Raw genomic sequence first — 27,767 nt, forward strand, 5'->3', positions numbered from 1 at the left:
ATATTCAGTTTTTCAGCAGATATTTTTATTGAACACCTATGATATACTAGGCCCTGTTTCATATGTTGGACCAGCAGTACGTAGAATAAAAGTCTTTGCTCTCAGGGGGCTTACGTGATAGTGGAGAAAATAGCTTTGGTTCTTCCCCCAGATAGTCCTGTGACTAGGTCTCTCAGTTGGGGGGGGTGGCTTTGCTTAGAAGTCATTTTCTCATTCAGGACCTAATTTGAGATCCCTTCTAAAATTAAACTGTTCTTCTAACATTATATCATCTTCCCAGCTTTATGTTTTTCTTCTTCTTAGTACTTATCACTAATATAATAAGTGAGTGTCTGTTTCTCTCACTGGAAATGAGAAGAAACAAGATGAAATTTTTTACATTAATTCATTGCCTAGAATAGTGTCTGATACTAGGTATTCAAAATATTTTTTAAATAACAGGCGAAATATATTTTTTCAGATAGTAATAACTGTTTTCTGGAAAGGTAAAGAATTTTAATGGACTTCATCCATGCAATGTGAACTGAAATTTGTGCCCTAGTTTTTATCAGTTCCTTAGATCTAATATAGCATCCCTTGATGGAATAAAATACATAAATATATATTAGTTTAAACCATATGTTATTGCTTTATTTATATATCAGAAATTATTAAATATCAGCAATTTCATATGATTTGACCTAAAATAGAAAAAACAATGTCCTATTGAAGTATGCTTAAATTAAGAGTAGTAAAAGAATGATTTTTTTTTTTAAGTGATTTTTGGCAAAAGACCCAGAAACTGTTAAGATACTGGGAAAAATGCAAAAGAACTATATGAACAAATGCAATTAACTAAACCATATTACATTTCTGAAGAAAGACTTCTATATTTAAAACTTATATTGTAAAGCCAGTTGTATAATTAAAAGTGCCTGGCTCACCATATGTTCACAGAGAAGTTTTACGAAATTGGTAAAAAATTGGATGTTGATCATTGCCTAACATTATATTACAAGTGAAAAAGCTAAGATATAGAGAAATCAAGAAATGTCTCTAATGTCACAGGGTGAAATCAGAATATTCACCTGTCTGAAGGAATTTATAGACCATCTATCACAATTTTACTTTTCTGAGTTTATTGTTGCCTCATTAAAAAAAAAAAATTATTTTGAAAGGAAACATTTTAAAGGTACTCTTGGAAAAAATGTCTTATTTTGTCGACAAACAAGTCTTCTAGTAAAAATATTTTAATAGGACTAGACTAATAAGAACTGATGAAATGTCTTGAATTGATGAAGCATATACCTCATCTCAAATCAGTATGATAAAAGTGTTTCAAAATAGCTGAAACTAATAAGGTTAAAATGACACAGTATGACTGATCTACAAATAATTTCTGTATTAAGAAAAGGTAAAGGACTCCGATAAAGATTTTGAAAGAGATTTCAGTGACAGAGATATAGTATTCTCTCAGTCAATAAATATTTATTGCATGTCTGCTATATTCAGGCAATTAGTCTAGATATTAGGGATGTAGTAGTGAACACTTTTAAATAACTTCACTGTACTAACTTTTATTGAACAGCATTCAACAACATAATCATTTTTTTCAAAGATGTATAGAACATTCTTCAGGAGAGACAATGTATATGTTAGGCCATTAAGTGAGGCTCAGTAAATTTAAAACGATAGAAATAAGGCACAATATATTCTCCAGCTACAGTGGAATTAAATTACAAATGAACAACAAAAATCTGAGAAATACTTTAAATATTTGGAAATTAAATAACACACTGCTAAATAACCCATAGGTCAAAGAAGAAATCAACAGGGAAATAAGAAAATAGTTATAACTGGACAAAAATAAAAACAAAACATAAATTTATGGGAAGCAGCTAAAGCAGTACTAAGAGGATGTTAAATGCTTATCTTAGGATGGAAGAAAGATCTAAAATCTATAATCTAAATATCAACCTCTAGAAACTAGAAGACTAAATCCAAGTCAGTGGAAAGAAGGAATTTAGACCGGAAGTCAATGAATAAAATATTGAGGACTATAAATAACGAAAGAACAGCAAGACATGTTCACTGAAAATGGCAAAACATCACTGAGAATTAAAGGAGGTGTAAGTGACTGGAGAGGGTCACCATGTTCGTAAATGGAAAACTCAGTGTTATAAAGATGGCGCTTCTCTCTGAATTGGCCTATAGATTCAATCCAATCTCTTAACGAAATTCCAGGAGGACTTTGGATAAGTTTAGTACAGACTTTAGTATAAGATGGTGGTCAAATGACAAACTTATACTAAATTTACATGGAATTGCAAAAGACCTAGGGTGGCTAAAAGGAAGAACTGTTCTAAAAAGGGAAAACAACATTTCAGAACTTATACTACCTGATTCACAACTTACTATAAAGCCCCAATAATCAAGACAGTATGGTATTGGACTAAGAATACACATAAATCAGTGGGACAGAATAAAGAAAAAGATGCCCATGGGAAAAGATTGGTCTCCTCAACACAGTGCTAGAAGAATAGGATATCCATTTGTAAAAAAAGTGTGTGTGTTTGTGTATGTATAACATATAGAAATTAACTTAAAATGGATCATATACCTAAATGTAAGCACTAAAAACTACAAAACTTCTGTAAAAAACATACACCAAAAGAATTATCTATAAAAAAGAAATCTATAAAGTCACCATAATTAAAATTGTCCATTTTTTGAAAAATACTATTAAGAAAAAATTTTAAAAGCTACTAAGAAAAACTAGTCATATAGCTAACAGGTTGTGTGTGTGTGTGTGTGTGTGTGTGTGTGTGTGTGTGTGTGTGTGTGTAAAATTCTTACAACTCAATAGTAAGGAGACAACTCAATAGGTGGGTAAGACATTGAAAAGATACTTCATTAAAGATACACGAATAGCTAAAGCACATGAAAGATGCTCACAACGTTAGTCTTTAGCAAAATGCAAATTAAAACCACAATGCGATTCTATAAAAACTCAAAGGCTATTATTGAGAACAGTGACTATCAAATGTTGATGAGGGTGTGGAGAAACTGCGAACCTCACACATTATTGGTGGGGATGTAAAATGGTACAGTTACTATGGAAAACAGTTTGGCAGTTAAACTTACACTTAACTACACAGCCAAATACTTCCATTTCTAGGTATTTATCCAGGAGAATGGGAACATATGTTCACACAAATGCTTGCAAGCAACTATTTATAAAATCAGTATTCGTAATAGCTAAGAATTAGAAACTGCAAAGATCCATCCATCAACTGGTGACTGGATAAGCAGTTTGTTTTGTCCATACAGTGGAATAGTCCTCAGCAATAAAAAGGCATGGAAAGGTCTGGGTATAACTAAATATGCTAAGTTTACAAAGTCAAGCTTAAAAGATTATTTTTACATGATTTCATTTATGTGAAATTTTTAAAAAGGCAGAGGGAGACAGCAAATGAGTTTTGCCTGAGGCCATGAGTAGGAAGGGAGATTGACTGCAAAGAGATAATGAAAGTTTTCCAAAACTGGATTAAAGCGATGGATGATGCACAGTTGTATAATTTCCTTAAATCAATCAAATTTAGACTTTTATATGTGTACATATGTACATATATATATGTAAATTATACCTCATTAAAACTTTTTTGTTGTTAAGAATCGCCTGAAGACCCGACCTAAATGCAGGGTTTTACTTCTCCCCCTAGGTCAGTGATTCTTAAAATCAAATCACATTAGAGACACCATGACAGTTATCAGAAAAGAAAATCAAGCGGGTCCTACCTGAGAGCAATTAAATCTGGGGAAACCAAGGCCTTTGAAGTGCTAACAGAGCCCAGGTGTTTCAAGTGCGCATCTTGGACCCCTAACCTCTGTGCTAGGTGTGTTCTCTTCAGCTCTATGCTAGTGAGCCACTGCTTCTGAAGAGCCTTTTCAGATGCTTTGTGGCAGAAAAAGGATTAAGCATTAGTACCTTAAGGCTTTAATTCCTTGACTAGAAAACGAGGATGACTATACTTGCTTAGTATATCTCACAGACTTTGAATCATAATGGCTAATGAAGGTAAACACTAAACTCTACAGGAGCTTTTCGTCATTCTGTCCAATCTTAAATGCTTTCTGTGTCTGTGGAACAATAAAAGGATCATTGTTTATGTTAATGAGCAAGGTGTTGAAATGATGTTCTGAAGAACTTCTTTATTTGTTTTACCTTTCAAATTGCTTATTTTACTATGTCGTAGTTAAGAGGAAATGCATACGGTTTAAGATCCTAATGTTATTTCATTGTTTAAAATAGTCATGGTTGAATTTTTAAATCCTGCACCTTTGTAATCTTCACAGTAGGAAGCTTCATACACCTATTCAACAATACTATCATTCCTTAAACCATCTTAGATCTTTCTAGAAATTGAGGCAGGGCATTTTCTTGGTCAGTCTCAGTGGCAGCTAAACGTTACGCTAATTTGTTCAAAACTTTGATGAATAAGATGGGAGATTAAGCTAGGCAATACAGTTTTTGGAAATGCTTTATGAATATAAAGTAATAAGATTGCTTTTTTTGTGTGTGTGCTTCTCCAGCTGACCATGTGGGCCATTTCTAAAGCAGAGATTTGTTTGCATGACATCATTGGAAAGTGTGTAGCCTCCTAAAACATCTACAGCAAGGACCATATTTTATTTTATTATTTAATTTTTGTCAGGATTATCAAAATAATTGAGTATATTATTTTGTTATCTCTTAAGGAATACATACAGACAGAAATATATGTGTATATGTAAATATATGTGTTGTGTGTATATATACATAAATACTTTTCAGAATATTCATTTAACCAGGATATCCTGTTTCCCTTATTATCCTGGGATACTTTTTATTATAGCATATGGAATATTATTTCTCCTTTACATTAATGCGATTTCGGTTTTATATTGTTGAACGGTTATATAAAAGGGGGTTGCTGCATAGTTTTAAGAACTGCTGAGAAACTTATTCATATGAAACAGTTTTTATTATATTAGAATTTTGTTTGTTAATGAAATAGTGACACATCTCTTTATTATAGTTATACATGTTATTTGTAAAATTTTATACAACTAAAGAAAACTTTTAATTTCTACTTCTCCCATTTTACCTATATAGTAGATCAAAATGGATGTATGGGTTTGCTGGAGAGGGAGCATGTAAGCCAATCAATCTCTTTTAAGTTGATAAGTATAAAAATAACATGAAAATAGGAATTTTCTGTCTTAAAATCATTTTCCCTTATTTCTTTAGGAAGAGCTATAAGAATTGAATAACTATGCTAATTATGAATCTGTTACTCTGTATATTTACATAAAAATTATTTAATAAGTCTTCAACTAACACCTGCTAAATCTGAAACATTTTTAAATGACTAGATAGTCATTATAGTTAGGGGAGTTCTTTAAAATAAATATTTTTCTTTTGAGGAAACCAAGTTTGTAATTACAGCCTTCAGTGATTAAAGTGCTCATAAAAGTGATGAGATTTAAATAATGTGAAAAAGATGTCATAGATTGAAGAGAAACACAACTTGAGTTGGCAAAGTGCTAAATTGGTAAATGAATTAAGATCACTGTAACTCTTGGCAAACCTTAGTTTTAAATACAACTGGTAACAACAGTGTTTTTTCTTTCTAATAACCTTTATTTAACTTCCTTTTCTAAGATTGATGTTTATGAATAGAATTAATGTCTCTATTGCTAATTGCAAAAATTTATTTTTGTACTTCATGGTTGTTTTAGGGGATAGACTTTAACCCACAGTATGCTCATGTGTATAAACTATTATAATAAATTTAGAGTAGATTTTTTCCTCAGTGTTTATATGTATAAATACATATACATACATATATAAGTATATATTGTGTGTGTGTGTGTGTGTGTGTATCCCAAAATGCTAAGCACTTTTTTTGTGTGATCAGAACCTTACATTCTTAAGATAATTATAAATTTTTTAAAAAGAGCTTTTGAGATGTAATTCACCCATTAAACAATTCAACCATTTATAAGTATACAATTTCATGTGCAGCCATCAACCACAGTCACTTTTAGGACATTTTAATCCACCCCCAAAGCAGCTCAAGACCCATTCATAGTTCTCCCCTTTCCCACACCTGCCTCTCCTGGCCCTTCGGCAACCACCATCTATTTCTGTATCGATTTGTTTGTTCTGGACATTTCATATAAATGTAATCATACAGTATGTAGTCTTTACTGACTGGCTTCTTTCACGTGGCAGAATATTTGCAAGTTCATCCATGTTGTAGTACATACCGGTGCTTCATTCCTTCTTGTTGCTGAATAATCCTCTATCATTTGGATATACCACATTGTATTTATTTACATCAGTTGATGGGCATTCGAGCTGTTGACAGTTTTGAGCTATTATAAGTAATGCTGCTATGAATATTCATGTACATTTTTTTGTGAACATATGTTTAAAATTATTTTGGGTATAACCTAGGAACAGAATTACTGGGTCATATGATAACAAAATGTTTAACTTTTTGAAGAGCTACCAAACTGTTTTCTAAAGTGGCTGTACCATTTTATATTTCCACCAGAAATTTATGAGGGTTCCAGTTTCTCAATATCCTCATCAACACTTGTTATTATCTGTACTTTTAATATAACTATCCAAGGGACATGAAGTGATATCATGGTTTTGATTTAATGATCATGTTAGCTAATGAAGTTGAACATCTTTTCATGTACTTATTGGCTACTCTTGTATATCTTTGGTGCAATGTTTATTCAGATCTTTTACACAGTTTTAATTGAGTTGTCTTTTTATTATGAGTCATAGGAGTTATTTATATATTCGAGATACAAATCCTTTATAAGCTAAATGATTTACAAAAATCATCCCCTATTTTGTGGGCTGACTTTTTAAAAATTCATGCTATTTCTTGAGCAATTAGAATACATGAGGTAACGAGCTAAGCACTAGCTGTGCAGAATCTCACATCGAATCCTCACAGCAGCCTTATCATAGGGATAGCTTTGTTTAAAAAAAAGTAAAATAAAATAAAACTTTAGAGGACTTTTAGGTACATAGCACAATTGAGTAGAAAGTGCATCCAAATAGCCCATGTCTCCACATACATACAACATCCCCCATCACCAACATCCTGTGCTAGAGTGGTATGATAAATCGTTACAATCGATGAACCTCCACTGACACATCATTATCACTAAAGTCCATAGCGGGTTGATTTCTCAGTCTCTGATGGTATACCTTGAAGCACGAAAATTTTTAATTTTGATGAAATTCAATTTTTTCTTTTTTTTCTTTTATTCTTTGTGCTTAACAAACCATTGATTGCTTCATCCATGGTGATAAAGATTTATACCGTGTTTTCTTCAAAGAATTTTAACATTTTACCTTTTACATTTATGTCTGTGATCCATTTTGAATTAATTTTTGTATTTATTGTGGGGTAGAGGGACAGGGGCCAACTTCATTCTTTTGCATATGGATGTCCAGTTGTCCCAAGATCATTTGTTGCTAAGACCATTCTTTCTTCATCGAATTTTCTTGGTACCTTTGTTGAAAACTACTTGACTGTAAATGTAATGGTATATTTCTGGACTGTCCAATCTGTTCTATTAATATGGCACTTATACAAGTGCCTCACTGTCTTGATTTCTGTAGCTTTGTATTAAGTTTTCAAACTGGGAAGTATGAATCCTCTTTCATTCCTTTGTCCTTATAATATACATTTTTCTCATTTCCCTGTCCTCCCAGAATGATAATATAATAATTTCAGATTGATAGTTTTGTTTTAGTTATTAAAGCTTATGTAATCACTATTCACAGTTGAGCCATGTAGCATTTCTTATTTTCCTTTCCTGTATAGTATTTTGTTTTACCTAGAATTAATGATTCTTCTCTTCTTTTTCTTCTACTTTTTTTAAAGTATTCAACCCCAAAGCCTTCTCCTAGTTGTGAAACTCCTTACAGTACATTCAAGAAATCTCTTCCAGATCTTTATGACCTTTCTAGTTCAGATCGGTTGGTTTTAGTCTCTAGATTTGTTACATAGCTTTAGGGTCAGAAATTATCTTTTCACCATCATGGAAATTTCTTTTGCCCTTTCTGTGTGTTGGTTCTTTGGATCCTTTATTATTCCTGTTTCTTCATTTACTCCCCCATTTGAGTGGGAGTACAAATCTAAAATTCTCTAAAATCTTCCTGTGAAAGAGCTCATCGGAGTAAAATTTTTGAAACCCTCTGTGCCTAAAAATGTCTTTATTCTACTTTCTCACTTGAATTTAGCATTCAGGGCTGGAGAACATTTTTCTAGTGGAATTTTGAAGTCATTCCTCCATCGTCTTCCAACTTTTAGTGATATTGTTTAGAATTTTAGTGCCATTCTTTTACTCTTGAGTTTTTATAAGAAACCTAGATTTTCTCTGGAATTTTATAGAATCTGCATGTTCCTAGTCTTCTATGTTTTCATGATGATGTCCCTTGGTGGGTCCATTTTTATTCCTGTATTTGGCTCTCAGCATGTCTGGAAACTTGTCTTTATTGGGAACAATGTTATAATTATTTTATTGATAACTTCCTTTTCTTCATTTTTTAATGTTCTCTTTTCTGTCACTCCTGCTTGGATATTGTTCCACCTTGTTTGGGTCTCACTCTCTCTGCCTCTCTTTCTTTCCTATTTTCCATTTCTTAGTCTTTTTACTTTACTTTCTGATAGATTCCGTGAACTTTGTCTTCTAACCTTTCAATTGAAATATATATTTCTGCTTTCTTAATTTTAGTTTCCATGAGTTTTTTTTAATGTTCTTTTCTTATCATTTCTGTTCTTATTTTATAGATGCAACATCTTTTCTGAGGATTTCAGTGGTCTGATTTGTTGGTTTTGTCTTTGTGGTTTATTTTTACTGCATATTCTTTGTTTCTCTACAAGTCACTTTTTTTTTTCTCTGTTTGTTGTTTTGGCATCTGGCTTTCATACTTGAGACTTTCCTTGAGGTCCCATAATGTTTGGCTGTCTGTTTATATTTAAGACCTTTCTTTACATTAGATGACTTCACATTAGATGACCCCCAATATTGGGATTCTTTTGTCTTTCCTCTACGAATCCCTAAAGAAGACTTAATTCTTCTATCTGACTCCCAATATTCTGTGTACAAGCATTTACCTAATCCACTGATAACCAACTCCTACCCTAAGCTCTGTTTTGTACCTCCCAGACTGGAGATACCTTGCTTTACTTTTTCCAGAGAATTAACAACTAATCTTCTGGGCTAGGAAAAGGATAGTTGTTTGCCTGAATAGAATAAGGAGGAATCAGGAAGTGGAACTGAGCTGCTTCTCAAACAGACTTTCAACCTGTCTTCTTATTTCTTGTACATTTTGCTTCCAGTGCCATCTGGGGCCATCTCAGAATCTCTTGTCAGAGGTTGTAGTATAATTACTTTGCTTCTAAGCTTTCTCCTGTTTTTCTCAGTTTCCGTAGCAGTCGAGAGACTGGTCTGTTACCAATTGTTCATCTGCTTTTCTGTTTTCAAAATTTACCTGCCGTTCTCTCAGATATTAGTCCTTGTAGATTTATGCTACTTTTAAAATCTCTTTATTCTCATTTCATGAAATTTCAGGAGATGGTGAAAATAAATGCTTATGTCCAATTCACCATCTTCAACAAAAAGGACTCTGCTTTCATTTTTAATCTCAGAGGCTTCACAGTTTTTCTTCGACCTTCACTACAACCCTCACTTGATTTGTTTTTAAAATATAGTAGATGCTGTCTCAGCTGACCTTCACATAACTGGCATGCCAGATTAATGAATACCCTCCATACTCTCTGTAAAATACATTATGGGTGCCCACTGCAAAGAGCAGAAGTCACTCTTAGGTACATCGGCACACTTCTGCTCCCACCACTTGAGTTGTGTGTGCCTGCAAGGGTCAGTTTACTTTACTTTAAAGAATGGAAGCTGAAAATAGTAGTTGATATATTAACGGGTGTGATCGGATAAGAAAAACATCACAGAATGCTAATGAGCTACATCAAAAGTTAATGAATGAGTACATGTAGTTTTAAAATAAAATGTTTATGCTTGATGTCGACTTGTTATGATTCTCTGTTTTAACATCTTTCTCAGTTAATGAACAACTGCTAGCTCCAAATATATTGGGTAACAGCTTGTTTTAAAATAACATAGAAATGCCATTATATCCTGTGGGTCAAATGTATGATTCTGCCATATTGCACGCCAAATTTTTACATACTTAACAAGACAATTGTTTTTGTTTAGTTCCAGATGTTGAAGTGAAAGGAGAGTGCTCTAGCTATTATCTCTTGTTACAAGGTAATGACAGTAGAAAATGTAAAGCCACACTGATTTACTCAGCCAACCAGATCAATGGCTCATTTGCACTCAGTTTAATTCATGGGAAGATGAAAGCAAGGGCAGAAGAAACCACGTTGAGTAAGTGGAAGCATTTTTATATTCATTTGTATATATAATTTAGGTGGTTTTTAATGAACTTATCCTCGAACTTTGTTTCTCTTTTAGTAAATTTATCGTTTTATTTTAGACATATTATAACATATTTGAACAATTTAGAGGCTAGAGAATTAATCCTTTTTATAGTATACCCAGTATAATATATTAGATCAACTCTCAGTTCTAACTAGGAAATTCTTAATATTTTTCACTTTAAACACATATTATTTTTCTATCATTTATTTTTCATTTTATTTCTCTCAGGCATCTTGTTCTATTTTATTGCTCATCTTTTGTCTCCAAGTTCTACATTTTGGTTTATTACTTCCCGCGTGACAAACCACCCCAAATTCAGCTTTAAAAAGACTATGTCTCATGGTCCTGGGGGTTGACTGGGCTTAGCTGGATGTTTCTATTTTGAAGTCTCACATAGGAGGGCAGTCACACACAGATGGGGCTCTAGTCATTGGAAGACTCAACAGGGCTTGATATATAAGATGGCCCTTCACCCACACGTTTGGCACCTGGGTTAGGACGGCTGGGACAGATGAAAGTGAGCTTTCTTTTTCATGGCCAGCTTGGGCTTCCTCACAGCATCAGAGTCTCATGGGAGTCTGATTTCTTCCATGGTTGCCAACTTCTCTTAGAGCAATTGTTCTAAGAATCCTCAAGGCTTCTATGGCCTAGCCTAGAGGTCATTCATTGTCACTTTTAGCGTACTTTATTGATTTGCTAGGGCCAGCCTGGGTTCATTGTGGAAGTACTACACGAAGGGTGAATAGCAGATGTGGTTCATTGGGGGGCATCTTTAGGGACGAGATACCGTATTCCCATCTGTGTTTCACGTGGAGTTTCAGTAGCTGAGCCCGTAGAAGAAAATGTGGTAGAGAGAATTCTGTTCTGCTATCCAAACCCTTCAATTTAAGAAGCAGGTCAGAGTTTAAAATGTACAGCAATTTAGTATGCTTGTTTTCTGTAGCTCAGTTATTATTTATGATGAAATATGCAAGATCAAGAGAGATGAGTAGTTGACTTTAATTTATTTTGATTATGTAATAACACATTTCTCGGGAAGTGAATATTAATTGTTGTCATAGAACATTATACTGTTTTTTTTTTTTTTCTGTTTCTCAGGCTTTCCTTTTGACTTCTTGTCACTTCCACATTTTTCTGGGGAGCAACTTATACAGAGAGAGAAGCAGTTAGTTAATGTTCAAGCTTTGGCTTTGAAAGAATATCTGAGTAAGTAACACTCTGTACATTTCATTCTCCTGTAAGGATGTCGACTTGTTCAGACATAATGCATTGTTATTGTTACCTCTACACTTTTTCTTATATACTTTGTCTTTTAGATATGACACTCATTTGTAGAACTATTTTTATTCTTGTAGAGGTAATGCAGAGTAAGACTAAACTTTTTTTGCCACCACATTCAAAATTTTTCTATTAATTCATATATCACTGTTAACTTTTATAAAAATATTTCTCCAGGGAAATTTTGTATCTGACCATTGTCAACTCTATGCTAGAAAAGATACCTAAATTTTATTCTGATTAATATGTATCTCTTTATAAAATATCGCTTTGTATATATTTTAGTTCTCATAGGAGGATAGAGACTGCAAATAGAAGAAAATGCAAGTTCAGAGAAGTTAATGTTAACACGAGCATTGATTCTTCAGTTTTAATCATGACTGCTAATAATAACTAACCACATTTCCAATACTGGGTAAAGTTGGTATTACGGATTTTTCCTTATTCAAGAAATTAACACCTTTTCAAGGGTCATGATTTAAGTTTGTTTTTTTTTTCTGTATTACTATGTTATGAGTCTTAACATTTTTTTTAATATAAATAATCACCCTTTAGTTTCTAATATGAATTTATTTTAAGCAAATTGAGGCAGAATTTCTAAGAAATTAAATCAAATTGTGAGGGCTCATTAGTTTTAGAGAAAAAAATATTAGAATTAAGTAGCTACATTATTTAAAAACTCTCATTCTTTAAAAACATTTAAATATATCTTGAATTTAGTAGCCTGTTTTAGTCAGTGGAAAATAAGACTTGCCTACTTTTTCAGTTGTACAAAACCAGGGTAATTGTGTAGTTTTAAACTCCAACAATCGTTTTTTTGTTTTTGTTTTTGTTTTTTAACTGTGAAAACGATAGTAGCTCAAGGAAATTATAATTAGGAAGACAAATCAGTTTAAGTAAAAAACAGTACGTGCTAAATCCAACAAAGAAAGAAATACTGTAATACCACTATTTTTGTGGATAAAATACTTTAATTTCAAACATCGACCAGCGATGTTATTCACTCACTTCTTGATTTCGTTCTGCCCCCGCTAAACCCCTCTGCAGGCCCTGATTTCTTGCCATCGGCATCCTGCAGCTTTTTCTAACTCACTACCTTCAGCATCTCCCCTCTCTTTTATCTTCGCCTCTCTTTCTTACCCTTCCAACCAGAAAGACTGTCAGAGTGGAAGAAGAGGCAGCTCTCTGAAGCTGACGCATCTCCCGTTTGGGTAAGAAGAGATAACCCTTGTAGGGCCATCCCTCCTGCTCGGTTGGGAAAGGACATCCTGAACAGCTAAAACGACATAGCTGCCTGCAGGTGTGGCAGAAGCTCTGCGGGGGCAGGGGGAAAGGAAGTACTAAATGGATGCTGAAAACAGAGAAGCACCAGCATCCGAGCTGTCACACAGGCAGCAGCTGTAAGGATGCCGCAGCGCTGGGCAAAGGAAAGGGCACGTAGCGGGTCTGAAGTTGATGGAGGCTTCGGAGCTAGTAGCTGCTAGGGCATATCCAGGAAGCGGCCAGTTTGCAATCTGAAGCTTTAAATCTTGATTAAGATTAAGGACCCAGTTAACCCATGGAGGATGGAAGTGCTTGCTTGAACCAATCTCTTCTCTACCCAGGGAGTTAATAGTGGATTCAAAATTGGGCGACAAATATGTATCCGTTCAGAATTCCTGTGTCTCAAAAAAGAATTGAATGACTGCAAAACAAAGTTTTCAGTGTAAGAGTATCTGAGAGTCAATTTTACTGATTCTTAAAGAAGTGAAATATGAATATAAAAGTACTTAAACCGATATTTTTAATTATGTTATTTGTGATAAAAAAATAAAGTAATGGAAACAACTTTCTTTGGGAAAAATTCAGCAATTCTATATCAATATGAAGACTGTATAGTCTTTGCTGAAAAACAGAAAGTTGTTCCACAAGAACTTTTAAAATTATCAAGACATGGAGGAAGCTTATCCTTATCTCCCCGTACCCTTTCTCTGAGTAGTACTGAAGCAAAAAATGCTACTGGAAAGGTTTGCACAAAATGTGCAAACTTTATTCACATTATTAAGGCACTTTGTTCTTTAAAAGTTTTTTAGAATCATGTATTTTCACTAATTTTATTTATTTTTTAAAATGATATCTGATACTCTTGTTTAGAATGACATTTTAATTTTATAATTTATATTTTACCTTTTTGTAATGTATAACTTTTCGTATTTGGACATCTTGTTTCACTGACTTTTAAAGAAAAGGTTTAAGAATACTGAACAATTTTTAAATAAAAAACTGTTCAGTATGATGCAAAACAGATACCAAAACATCAGTACTGTCATTTTGTTCTAGTATTGCGGTCACTACTCCAAACTCTGCACATCTTTTTAACACTTACAGTACCCAGTGCAAACCTGATTCATGCTAAGTCTACTGATTCTTTAGATATTCTACTTTTAAATATTTTTCCTTAATAAGTCCTTAGTTTTTACTAGCTTTTTTAGGAACGGTATATTTTAGCTAATCTGTTTTTAGACTTTAGTTCACTATATTTCTTCAACTCTTTATCTGACACTGTGTGCAAACTCATTTGTGTAGAGATTATTTTTTGCCTAGGTAAATTATCCTGCTCATAACCCTGTTAAACTTCATCTGTTTTCTCTCTATTGCTCAGTCACCAAGGTCAACAGGAAGTCTTACTCTGCTCTCCAGATTGCCCAGTATTGTAATAAAATTGACAGTTTTAATAAGCGGAGGTCAGGTTCATGATTTAGGTATATTTTTATAATTAATACAAAGATAGGGCTAATTTCTGAAGCATATTTCTTATTGCACATCTTTCAGATGAAAGCAAATCATGAATAACTTTTTGTTTTACAGTGGTTCCCAGCAGATTGCGCAGAAAACAAATAGCTTTATTGCAATGAATGAAAATAAATGAAGCTATTTATTTTCTCACATAGAAGATGTAATAAAAGCAGCATATATTACAACTCTGACTTTACCATTACCAATGTTCTTGCCCTGCAGACACCGTGTGTCACTTCTATTGGATCAGAACTGAAACGACCCCACCAGTAGCCACACTGGTTGGTGAGATTTTCCAGAGGCATTTCTCATAAAGCTGGTGGTCTAAAGTGGAACCTTAAGACTGGCTGCTTTCCTCTCGCCTCCTCCCTTGTCATATTCATGCGCCGACCTCACCTAGTACGATGTGATGAGCGTTAATCTAATCCTCTGTGCCTAAGGGCACAGCATGGCACTATCCAGATAGTACACACTCAATAAATGTTTGTCGAATTGAATTCTCTGTGAATATATACTTTACCATTTTATTATAGAAGAAAATGTTATCAGTCCATAAGTGTTTCAAAAATGAAATATTTTTATAAGAGTAATACATAGATGTGGTTTAAAAGTTCAAACGGACCCGGAGAACAGCAGCGCCCGCCCTCTCCTCCCCGTCTTTCGGTCTCTGTCCACAGGCAGCCGCCATCCATCCGCTCTTCCAGCTCGTTTTTCCATTTCCCCCACAGTTTTCTAAATAACACGTGTATGCTGTTTCTTGACTTCCCAGTTTCAGGCATCATCTTAACACTTAACCGCGGAAGATAAAGACGTAGCCTTCCCACACCGTCTTTACTTTCCCTCCCTACCCTTCGCAGTGAAGTCATGAATTTTGTGTTTAAATCAACGGTTAGTTTTCACATTACTATGACTATATAACAAGTTTCCTGCTGAGTCCTGTAACATGTAATGATGATCAACGTATCTTTACTTGGTCGATAATTCATATAGAATGTATATAGAATTCCAGGTTTTAAGTCATTTCCTCTCAGAATTTTGAAAACATTGCTCCATTGTCTTCTATGCTGCTGTGTTCCTGTGGAGAAATCGAATGCCATTCTTGTCCTTTGCAGTGTCTGTAATTTGATTTGTTTCTACGCCTTTTTGGAACCTTTATCTCCAGAAACTTTTGTCTCTCAAAGTTCTACTGAAAGTCATAGGTATATATATTCTCCTCCTCTTCCCTCTCAGGCTGTGTACTTAATGAGCCGTGTCAATAGAAGACTCATATTCTTAAGTCTGAAAATTTTTCTTATCGCTTTAATAATTTCCTTTCTCCCATTTCTTTCCTTCTTCCCTCCCTTCTCTTTCTTTCCTTTTCTTTTCTTTTCTTTTCCTTTTTTTTTTCTTTTCTTTTTTCCTTCCTTTCCTTTCCTTTCCTTTCCTTTCCTTTCCTTTCCTTTCCTTTCCTTTCCTTTCCTTTCCTTTCCTTTCCTTTCCTTTCTTTCCTTTCTTTCCTTTCTTTCTTTTCTTTCTTTTCTTTCTTTTCTTTTCTTTCTCCAATTAGTCATATATTGGCTTTCTTGGACAGAATGCCTACTTTTTCTTTCCATTTACATGTTATCTTTTTGTTCTAGTTTCTGAGGGGATATCTTGCATTTTATTTTATGTCTTTTTATGGAATTTTAAATTTAAGCTTGTGTGTGCTTGATTTTTAAAAGTCTTTTCTTGCTCATTGACTTTTTTTTTTTTTAATCAGAGCATCCTATACTTGTTTCATGGGTATAGTATCTTATTTCTATGAGAATATTAATTATAGCAAACTTTCTTTCATTTCCTGTAACATTTTTGTGTCTTCTGGGCTCCATTTTTTTATTTGCTTGCTTTCGTCATTCTTTTTCATCCTAGACTTTTTTTTTAGTTGCGGAGGTGCAATAAATAATACCATTTTTTTCCTCTCAAAGTTGGAACCAATTGAGAAAAAAACACACAGATGGAGATAAATTACAAGTAGAAGCTGTATTGAAGGAACTGACTTTTTAGATTTGTGACTAGGTGGGTTTTCCAATGCATGCACCAAGAATTGAATTTATCCCCGGAATGATTGCCAGAGCTAGGCAACTGCAGATCAACCCTGAGCAGCCCTTACCACCTTGCAGAGAGCATGCGTGCTGAGGACTTGCTAGCTCAAATGAAAGTTGGAGAGGAAGGGGCCTGATTAAAGCATGCCTAGTTTCTTCTCCACACTAGCTCAGTGAGTGACGGGAGAAAGAAGGGAGCTGGAAGCATTACTGAATCCGTCCTTACACGGGTAAACATAGGACTGTGGAAACACAGAGTCTCCTCTCCCCTCAACACCTTTCCTTAAGTGGCTGGTGACTTTTTCCTTTCCTGTTTTAAATTGGAGGTTCTCTATGCCTCACTCTAGTGTCTGGCAAGCTGTGTTGTAGAGTGTTGGAGCGACAATTTAACATTTCGGTTCTAAGTTCCTGGCCCTGCCATCTCTTCGATTTCAGTAACAACGTCTTTTCTTTGGAGACATTCAGTTTTTCAAAATGAGAACCCTTTAATCTCTCAGTGGCGCATTTAAAGCTGCTAGTTTTGTGGCCACGGGGGTAGGAGTCTCACCATTCCGTATGTAGATTCTTATTTAATCCCTTAGTTTTAACCCCAGCATCAATACCACCTTCTAATACACACTGGGTATTCCATAGTCTGAGAATCCTACTGTTCCATTTCTACCAAAAAATGAGAACAGTCACCTGGCTCTGAAGACTGGAGGTTGGGGCGGGCGGGGACCTTTAGCTCTCACTGCTCCCTTCCTAAACATCGGTATCCAGCCCTCTTTCAGCCCAGGACCTCGCGCCAGCTTCCTGTTACCCCAGAGTGGTGCCTCTGCAGGCACCCAAGTCGACCCTCTGCTTTCTGACCCGCTGGCCCACGGTGTCGTCATACGTCTTCCAAAATTTGTTTAAAACTGTCTCTTCTCCTTGTGTTGTCTTTTCTTATTCCTTTACTGTGATTTTAGGTTTTGGAAAGAGAAGAAATAGGTGGAAGTGTCCAAGCTACCACATTAAACCAAAAGTCTTACAGATTTTGTTTTCACAGAAACGCCAGCATAAGGCTCTGCAATACGTTTCTGAAAGCTTTCGTAAGCTTGCCTTTACCCTTAATCACCTTCAGTGTTAACAAGTTACTCCTTTTCTGTTTCTTTCATATAACTGGAATTTCTACCATCACCTACATATGCGATCAAAACGAAAGTAGGCCTGCACGGGAGTGCTGATTCGCTTGATAAATTCACTTGTTTTACTTTTGAAACTATTTCCATAAAATAGTAGTAGATGTGCTTTAGGGGGGATTCATCCTACTGATTTATTGTCTTGCAGAAAGGAGAAACTTGGCAAAGCAGTCTGAAGTAGTTTCTGTTGATGAACTCAAAAGTCTATTAATACTCACACGGAAACACTTTTTAGATCATTTCGATGCTGTTATTCCTAAAACAAGTCTAATAAAGACAGATGAAATTAATCCTTCCAATCTATTAAATGGTAAGTTTTTATTACTTTAAATATTAGTTTTTTTGCATATGTGGCATTTGTAACGTTATTTATTATTAAAATGAATAAAATGTTGATCAAATAAAAGCGTATATTATAAATTTAAATAATATAGATGTTTGCACATACAAGTACAGCAGATCCTCAAGTAATGTCATTTCATTCAATGTTGTGTGTTCTAATGTTGATGAGATGCTGAAGGAACTTAACTTTTGTTTATATCGATTGGCTTATCGTAAAATTGGTTTTGTCATGTTTCTCTTTAAGTTATAGAACATATTGATATTGTTAAATGAGGACTTTATGTGTGTGTGAGTGTGTGTGCGCGCGCGCGTCTGTGTATATATGTATGTGTATGTGCTGGGCTGTATTTCTCATTATTTAAACATTAAACATTTTCTGATTACTTCTTTCAGAAAGCATTGTTTTTCAGCAGAGGGAGAAACATCTAAGGTTATCCCTCTTACTACTCTTAACTGAGCTGCTAGAATGGGTGGATTTCTAGTAAGCTATGTTTTTATAGTTTTTATAAGGTGAGAAAAGTGGAACTTATACAGTGAATTTAATATAGTTGAAACAATATATAATAAGATGCTGCACATTCGCCATTCATTATAGCAGGAACAGTCACCAAACCTTACTGAGGGAGCAGGAAATCGTTTCTATATTAACTTGGCATTTCTTCCTATTTTCCTGGCTCCTCTTGTTATGATGATTTTGAACAGAGTGAAGCTCTTCAAGGTCTAACAAGAAAGCATTTGAAATTTTGCTGGCATTTTAAATGTACAGGATAATTTTTTAAAAATTTTTTACAATCATTTTTATTCCATAGATTAATAAGAAAATGGCCAAAGAATCAAGTTAACAATAATGCTCGTTGAGTACCTTTTGTCTGTTTGACACCATGAAGGTACAAAAGGAGTAAAAATGTGAGTCCTTAGCTTTCAACAGGCTTATGATCTGTTTGGAAAGTGAACTATAAATACAGCAACTATAAATACAGCCATGTTCAAGAGCCCAGGCTCTGGAGCTAGACTGCCAGGGTTGAAATCTCAGTTTTGTCACTTGTTTAATGAATGTCTTTGTTCAAGTTAGGTAACCTCTCCATGCCTCTGTTTCCTCGTGTTGAAAATACGGATAATATCACCCACTTACTAGGGTTATTGTGAAGATTAAATGAATTGATAATGTAAAAAACACTTAGAACATAATAAATGCCAAAAACATTGTTAGCTGTTATTTGTATTATCATTACCATCATTGTTACTTATCGGTACCAAAGTTAAATAGTAGTGCAGAGTAATCTGAAAGATGTTGGAGACATGGTTCCTTGTTGGAGTATGGTTACTTGGAATACGGTTCCTTGTTGGAGTACGGTTACCTGTTGGAGTACGGTTACCTGTTGGAGTACGGTTACCTGTTGGAGTACGGTTCCTTGTAAATGGCAGAGAGCGTCTAGGTTGCAGCATAGGCCCTGGAGCAAGACTGAGAAGTCTGGGTCCCGGCGCTGCACTTTGCTTGCTGTGTGACCTAAACAAGTTTTCTAAATTCTCTGAGCCTCAGTTTTTTATCTTTAAATTAGGGATGACATAGTTTGTTATGAGGATTAAATAATTTATTTGTAAATTGCTTACAAGGTCATCTGATGTAAGTGCTCCATATTTGTTGATTAAATAAATATGGATTTGAAGGAAAGGAATCTAACTAGGATAGAGTGGTCACAGAACTCTTAAGTGCTGAGGGACTTGATATAGGTCTTGAGTGATGAACTTTTATTATGAGGAGATAGTAAAATAAATAAATCTTCGTGCTGATTTTTTTTTTCATGTCCAAAAGCTCTTCTATGGCAATTTGCACAGATCAGGCCATAAGAGATAATCTTAGTAAATGCCTAAGGTGAGTATTTTACAGTGAATCCAACATGCCCTTACACACACAACACACACACACATGCACACGCAGATGTATGTATATGTATACCATACATCTATCTATATAAGAATGTACTTGTATACATTCTTATATAGTAAAATTCAATATGTAAATACTTTTCAGTGCTGATGTGTATTTCTTTCTCTTTAGACACCAATCCAGTGGAACATATTTCTTCAAGTCTAATGGAAACCAGTCCTCTGGAATGGCCAGAAAGGCATGTTCTTCAAAATTTAGAAATGTTTGAAAAAGCTAAACAAAAAATGAGGTAATATTTAATTTTAAATGAACTTGTTTTTCTTACCTCTTACATTGTGCTTATGAGATATTAGATTTTTAGAGTTCTATTATAAAATAAATATATGCTTACCTACTATAAGTTGATAGGTAGATGGATAGATGATAGGTAGATTGATAGACGGATGGACGGATGGACGGACAGACAGACAAATAGGGCATTACAGAGTAGTATGTTCAGAAAATACTCTTTTTCTCCTGCCTTCTACTTATTCTTCCTGGGGGCACATCATCACAGTTAACATATTAATGTAAGTGGCCTTTCAGATCATCTTTTATAGATTTACATAAGTATACAACTCTATAAGAAAAATTTAAATAATACAGGAGCATATAAACTGAAGTAAAAGTACTCTTTTCCTTTCAGGCACTTTAAACTATCCCTGCCTTACATTCTTATGTTTATATAGTACCTTTTTAACCAACTCTAGGAGGCAGAATTTATTTTGTTTAGTTTGTTTTGTTTTTGTTTTTTTTGGCTCATTGAATTGTAGACACTCAGTACATAATTGTTGAATGATGGCGTAATGGAATAAAGGAAGAATTTAGCTCTCTTATATTGAGTTTCTCCAAAGTATTGCAAATCATGTTTTGATTTTTAGCCCCTCTGTTGATAACAATTATGACTTGCTGTAACATTTTGTTCATATAGATCAGCAGATATTTACTGAGTAGCAACTATGTGTCAGGCTCTCCTCTTAGAGCTTATCTTTCAATGGTGAGACAGTTAAAAGAAAACAAGGAACCAGACAAGTAAACATGATAATTATAAATAACTATGTGTAATTAACAAAACAGAGAGACTGAGGAAGAATAATTTTACTTGTTGAGGAGAGAGAAGTGTGGTAGTTTAGATGAGGTTGGATGGTCAGGGACAGATCTCTCAGGAGGTTACGTGTGAGCTGAGATCTAGTAGATAAATGAATGAAGCACATTCAGACACACACGACCTTATAGGTCATTACAACAAGGATTATGAATTTTATTGTTAGTGCATCGGTAAGCTCTTGAAGGATTTTATACTAAAGAGTGATGGGATCTAATTTTGCAAAATTACTTTTGCTCTTTGTGGCAAATAGATTGTAGGAGAAAGATATTAGGAGTAGAGAGATCAGTTAGGTGACATTTCTATAAACGTAGTGAGAGGGAACTTTGATTTCTAATGGAGTAATAGTGAAAAACAAATTTGGAATATATCTTGGTGGTAAGCCAAAAAAAGCTTTCTGTGACGGATTGGATGTGGAGAGGGAAAGAGAGGCATCCAAGACAATTTATGTTTCTGGCTTGAACAACGGGGTGAGTGGTGTCCTCACAAGATGATTGCTGGCAAGTTGGGATAAGGGCAGCTTTGATCTACAGATTAAGCAAGTGGACATATCAAGTGGACTAGGGGAGAAATCTGGAAGTCAATACAGAGTTAGCATCAAAAGGACTTTTTAAATACACACTAGTGGATGAGATCATTTGGCGATACCAGAAAGAGGGCTTGAAACTGTTCCCTGAGGATCGCTCATGCTTATAGATCAGGAAGAGGAATTCGATTTAGAAAGAAGGCTGAGAGAAGGACAGGTTATCCACAAAAAAATTTAAATTCTCGTTTACCGATTTTAGAAGACATCTTTTCACTTCCCATTGTGAGAGAGGAAGAAATTAACACTCCTTTCTCTTTACCTTTAATCCTTCTTCTACCTCTGAACTTCCTGTTATTTGCAATAGACTGTAATTTTTCTTCATGAAATTATTTTTCTCGCACCTCTCTGACTTCCAACTCTAATTTGGATTGACCCTTTTCACCCGCACGATTGTTATCCTGGTATTGCTTTTGATCACATTTCTAGATTAGGTGTATATTTTTCTGGATCTCATATCTTTTATTTTTCAATTATAATTGACATACAATATATTAGTTTCAGCTGTACAACATAGTGATTAGACATCATATAACTTATGAAGTGATCACCCTGATAAAGCTAGTACCCATCTGACACCATATATAGTTATTACAATATTATTGACTGTATTCCCTATGCTATACCGTATATCCCCATGACTATTTTGTAACTATCAGTTTGTGCTTTTTAATCCCTTCCCCTTTTTCTTAATCCCATCACCCTAACCCCCGTCCATCTGGCAACCATCAAAATGTTTTCTGTATCTATGAGTTTCTTTGTTCATTTATTTTGTTTTTATATATATTTCTCATATTATTACAGTTATATGGTATTTGTCTTTCTCTGACGTATTCCACTTATAATACCCTCTAGATTCAACCATGTTGTTGCAGACGACAAGATTTCATTCTTTTTTTATGGCCGAGTAATATTCCATTGTGTATATGTACCAATTCTTTTTTATTCATTCATCTGTTGATGAACACTTACATTCCTTCCATATCTTGACTATTGCTGCAGAGAACATATCGATACACGTATCTTTTCAAATTAGTGTTTTGGGTTTCCTTGGATAAATACCCAGAACTAGAATTATTGGGTCTTTCTTTGTCTCTTGGTTTAGCCTTTAAGGTCTATTTGGTCTGGTATAAATATTGCTATCCCAGCTCTTTATGTTTGTTTCAATTTTCATTACAGTCTGTTCATCTTTCAATCTGAAGTGAGTGTCTTGTAGGCAGTATATGTAAGGGTTTCGTTTTCTTATTTAGTCAGCTACCCTATATCTTTTGAGCAGAGCATTGAATCCATTTACATTGTAATTGTTGATAGATATGTAGTTACTACCATTTTCATATTTTTTAATTTATTTTTTATTTTTCCTATAGAAATCGCTTTAACATTTCTTGTAATACTGGTTTGGTGGTGATGAACTCCTTTAGCTTTTTCTCCTCTGGGAAACTCTTTATCTTCCTTTGATTCTAAATGATAGCTTTGCTAGGTGGAGTAATCTTGGTTGTGGATCCTTGCTTTTCATCACCTTGACTATTTTGTGCCAATCCCCCTGAGCTGCAAAGTTACTGTTGAGAAATCATTTGACAGTCTCGTGAGAGCTGCCTTGTAGGTAACTAACTGGTTTCTTCTTGCTGCTTTTAAGATTCTTTCTTTGTCTTTAACCTTTGGCGTTTTAACTATGATGTATCTTGGTGTGAGCCTCCTTGAGTTCATCTTGTGACTCTGCACTTCCTTGGCTCGTATGTGTATTCCCTTCACCAGGTTAGGGAATTATCCCTATCATGGGAATGTTGGTATGCTTAATGTTGTTCCAGAGGTCCCTGAAATTGTCCTCATTTTTTAAATAATTTTTTCTCATTGCTGTTTTGCCTGGATGTTTTCTGCTACTTTTTCTTCCAAATTGCTGGTTCAGCCCTCTGCTTCATGTAATCTACTATTTATTCCCTCTACTGTAGTCTTCATTTCAGTTATTATGGTCTTCATTTATGACTGTTTTTTTTGTTGTTGTTATTGTTGTTGTTTATTCTTGTTTTTATGTTTCCTTTGTCTTTGTTAAAGTTCTCACTGAGATCATCAAGCATCCTTATAACCAGCATTTTGAACTCTGTATCTGGTAGATTGCTTGTCTCCATTTTGTTTATTGCTTTTTCTGGAGTTTGTTCTTTTCTTTCATCTGGGACATGTTTCTTTGTATTTTCATTTCCACTACCTCCCTATGTTTATTTCTATGTATTAGGTAGAACTTCTATGTCTATGGTCTTGGTAGAGTGTCCTTATGTAATAAGTGTCCTATGTGGTCCAGTGGTGCATTCTCCCTGGTCCTGTGAGCTGGGTGCTCCAGGTGTGTTCCTTGTGTGGATAGTGTGTGCCTTCCTGTCGAGTGTTGATCGTTTTGGCATGTCAGTTGATTTTTTTGTGAGGACTGGCCATAACTACAGTGGAGCTCTTGTGTAGGGGCTGACCCTACAGAACAGAATTCTCTTTAGTGGTGCTCTGGTGCCTGCCGAATCTGCTCTTTAGAAGTGTTGTTTGTGGACGTGATCGGGTTTTGTTGTGGTATGGTCTAAAACCGGCCTCTGGGTGCATTGGTTCTGGGGCCTCTGGTGCAGTCCAGGATCAGCCACTGTTTATGCCCCTGCCTGGGGCCACTTGGTATGAGCTACAAAGTGATTTGCAGATGGTTGCTGCTTGTGCTAGGCATAGAGGTGCCTGAGAGAGGCTAAGCCATGAACTGAGGCTGGCTGCCCCTAGTGCTGGGTTTGGGCCTGCTCAGTAAAAGGTACAGGGCATGCCGAGGCCAGATGCTGCTTGTTTAGGGTTTGTGAACCTTTGAAAGATTTTAGGAAAGTCCTCATGCAGTGTGAGTGAAGATTTGCTGTTTGTATGGAAAAGCCACTCACTGGGAGCAGCTTGAGTGGGCCCGCAATTTGGGAGTGTGAGGTCTCAGGGAATCACCAGGTGGAGTGAGCGCTGTTAGCCAGGTTGATGGAGACTCAGATATGGTGCCTGCCTGGGTTGGGAGAGTGCTCAATAAAGGAGCAATGGCATCTGCCAGCATTTCTGTCTGGGAGAAAGTTGCCCCTCCAGCCCTCACGCTGAAGCCAGACAACTCATTTCCTCCCCATATGTTCCTGGTGCCTTTTGAGCTGCTGCCCCAGTGCTGGGGCTCAGAGCGAGTGAATCTGTCAGCAAGTAAGTTTGTGTGTGGGCCCTTTAAGAGAAGCACCTGGGTCTCCAGCAGCCCTCCATCTCACTCAGCCACAATCTCTGCTAGTTTTCTCAGCCAGAAGTTGTGAGAACATTTTTTTCTAGTGCTGGATCCCTGGGCTGAGGAGCCTGGTGTGTGGCTTGGACCCCTTGCTCTTCCAGGGGGCTTCCTCAGCCAAGATATCCATCCCAGTTTTTAAGCACCACACACTGGTTTAGGAGCAGCCAGTTCCTCATCTTCACCCTTCCTACCAGTCTCAAAGTGGCTTCTTTTTCATATCCTTACTTATAGGACTTCTGTTCAGCTAGACTTTGGGTGATTCTCAATGATCGTTGTTCTGTAGTTGAGTTGCAATTTTGATTTGGTCATGGAGGGAAGCAAGCACAGCGTTTACCTATTTTACCATCTTGACTGGAACCTGGACCTCGAATCTTAATGAGAATTCTGATGCCAGATCAATTTTTGTTACTTAAGAGGCATTTTATTCTGTCTCTGGAACTTAAGGAATTTTCTCTTTTGCTTAATGTTCTGAAATTACATGAGTCTTAAAACTTTTATCTTCTTTTTTTCGTTCTGAGAAATATTATTTCTTTAAGCACATTCTCCCTTCTATTTTCTTTTTTACTTTTCTTATCTTCCTAAAATATATATTTTAAGTAATATTAAACATTCTGGATTGATTTTTCATCCTAGTTTTATTTTTTTCTCAATAATTCATTCGTTCATCTTTTTTCTGCCTTATGTTCTAGGATAATTCCTTTACTGTTGCTTTAATCTCTCTGTTACATTTTTTGGTAATCATATTTTAAGTTCCTAATAATTCTTGTTTGTTTCCTACCCTATGATTAGCAATCTGTTTTTCTTTTATTAATGATGAGAACTGAGAAAATAATATAAGGCTATTCATGAGCATTTTCTTTCCACTTGTTTTATCTGTTCATTGGATGATCTCATTATTCTTTGGATCTGATCTCTTTGTTCCTTTGGTGGTTTTCTATTATGTGTAGTTTTTCTCTAGTCTTCGGTGGTTTTTGTTTGTTCATAGCTAAGAATTTAGTACTAGGCTGCTTTATATAGGTAGTTGAGATGTACTTTATATGTATATGGTCTTGTTCCTGATCTGCTATCACCTGAATTATTGTTAGAGGGAGGGGAGGATGCAGGATAGAGCATGCCTCCCTTTAGGACACCTGGGGCAGGCAGCCTTTGTCCTTCACCCAACACTGGAATAAGGGGGCTTGATCCTGGGGGCCTCACCACGGACACTGGGGCAGGCACATAGTTCTGGATCTGCAGAGAAAATTTCTCTTAAAGGTAAAAAGCATGGGGGCAAGATGTGGTGTGGGAGGGTGGTACTTAAACAACTGTTCTAGCAGTTTCTTAAAATATGTACCTGATTTCTGACCATTGCCACTCTATGAACCCAAGTTTCATAGAATCCTGCTGTGGCTTTGTGGGAGGAGGAGAAACCTATTTTGTAGGTTTCTCTCTAGTTCTTGAAGCTCTCATTCTAGTTTATAAATTTTTGAAATTCATTGAACTCTTCGGTCTACCATTTTTTCTTCTTTTTCTCAGCCCTATTATGAATGTAGTGTCTGATACTTCAACATTGTGATTTCAGTTTGTTCAGTGGAGAGTTAATGTCTGACTTTAATCCACCATCTTGAACTGGAAGCGTATTTGTCATTCAGGGTCTAGATCAAATATCACCTTTCTTTTAAGCCTTTATAAATGCCGCAACTGAGTGTTTTCTTTTTTTTAAGCATCTGAGGACTGTGTTTTTCTTTTCTGAAACCTGTTGTGTGACTGATGCCTCATTTCTAAGATGTTCTACTTCAAAATTGTGAAAATTTAATAAGATAAAATATGAAAAAGTACTTTGTAAGCTTGAAAATGCTGAACAAAATAAAGTATTGTCAGTGTCTGTTTTTTTTTTTTTTACCCTAAGACATATTTTGGTAGTGTAATTTATCACAAACAGGGTTTTAAATTGCTTCGATATTCTTGTGTCCAAGATTCTATATAAATGCAAATTATACATTTCCCCATTACACCTAGCTTGTAAAATGATTGAGAGTAATTTTCATTAAGAAACCTCTGTGAGTTACTATTAGAGAATAGCTATATAGAAATTAAATTAAATTCATAATGTTGTACTTGCCCTCCTGGAGTATGAAGTTCATAGACCATATTTGAGTATTTTCTTGTTTGGCTATTTTTATTAGATTTGTATTTTCATTTTTTTTAAAAAAAGGAAATGAGAAGGGGAAAGAGGCATCGTTGGTATATTATTAGTCTCTAATGTGTAGAAATGTAAGTCCTAACCCATAATGTTAACATTTAAATCATATAATCACCAGTAAAAATGCTAGATTTGAGTAATAAAACAATCAGGAAATAGTTGAATTAACATGAAGTCAGGAAATTAATTTTCTGTGCCAGTATTGAAAGATTTTATTTATGCTTTGCTGGCACAGTCATAGCACGATCTGTGACTCAGTGCTTGATAAAGCCTTTAGCATTCTCTGAAACTAAGGTATATATATTTTTGCAGTTTTTAAAACTTCCTAAGAGCTTTTTTGGGTTTTTAGAGTGATACAGTAGAAACAGTACTTCATTCAGAGTCAGTCTACTTCTGACTCTGTCATTGTCAATAGCTGAGTCACTCTGAGTCTGTAATGTAAACTATTACGTGTTGGTATTTTTATCTGACAATAGGATTAATGAATTTTTTTTAGGCTCGGTATGCTGATTTCCACTTTACAAAGTCCTTGTTTTCATGTGTTAACTTGATTCTGAAGTAAGACCCATGCTGTC

At 35.2% G+C, this 27,767-nt stretch overlaps 1 protein-coding gene across 3 annotated transcripts in view; it reads left to right on the forward strand.

Moving 5' to 3' along the window:
• LOC107516630 (MDM2 binding protein) overlaps positions 1 to 27,767 on the forward strand; it is a 65,113-nt gene that overhangs the window by 20,749 nt on the left and 16,597 nt on the right. For all 3 annotated transcript variants that reach the window (XM_016156545.2, XM_016156560.2, XM_016156549.2), the window contains exons 12-15: positions 10,291 to 10,464; positions 11,617 to 11,724; positions 17,940 to 18,101; positions 20,193 to 20,310. In XM_016156545.2, coding sequence (XP_016012031.2) covers positions 10,291 to 10,464; positions 11,617 to 11,724; positions 17,940 to 18,101; positions 20,193 to 20,310 — 562 coding nt within the window. The remainder of the gene's footprint in view (positions 1 to 10,290; positions 10,465 to 11,616; positions 11,725 to 17,939; positions 18,102 to 20,192; positions 20,311 to 27,767) is intronic.

This window comes from Rousettus aegyptiacus, unplaced genomic scaffold (assembly GCF_014176215.1).
Source record: "Rousettus aegyptiacus isolate mRouAeg1 unplaced genomic scaffold, mRouAeg1.p scaffold_m13_p_15, whole genome shotgun sequence".
Lineage (NCBI taxonomy): Eukaryota > Metazoa > Chordata > Mammalia > Chiroptera > Pteropodidae > Rousettus > Rousettus aegyptiacus.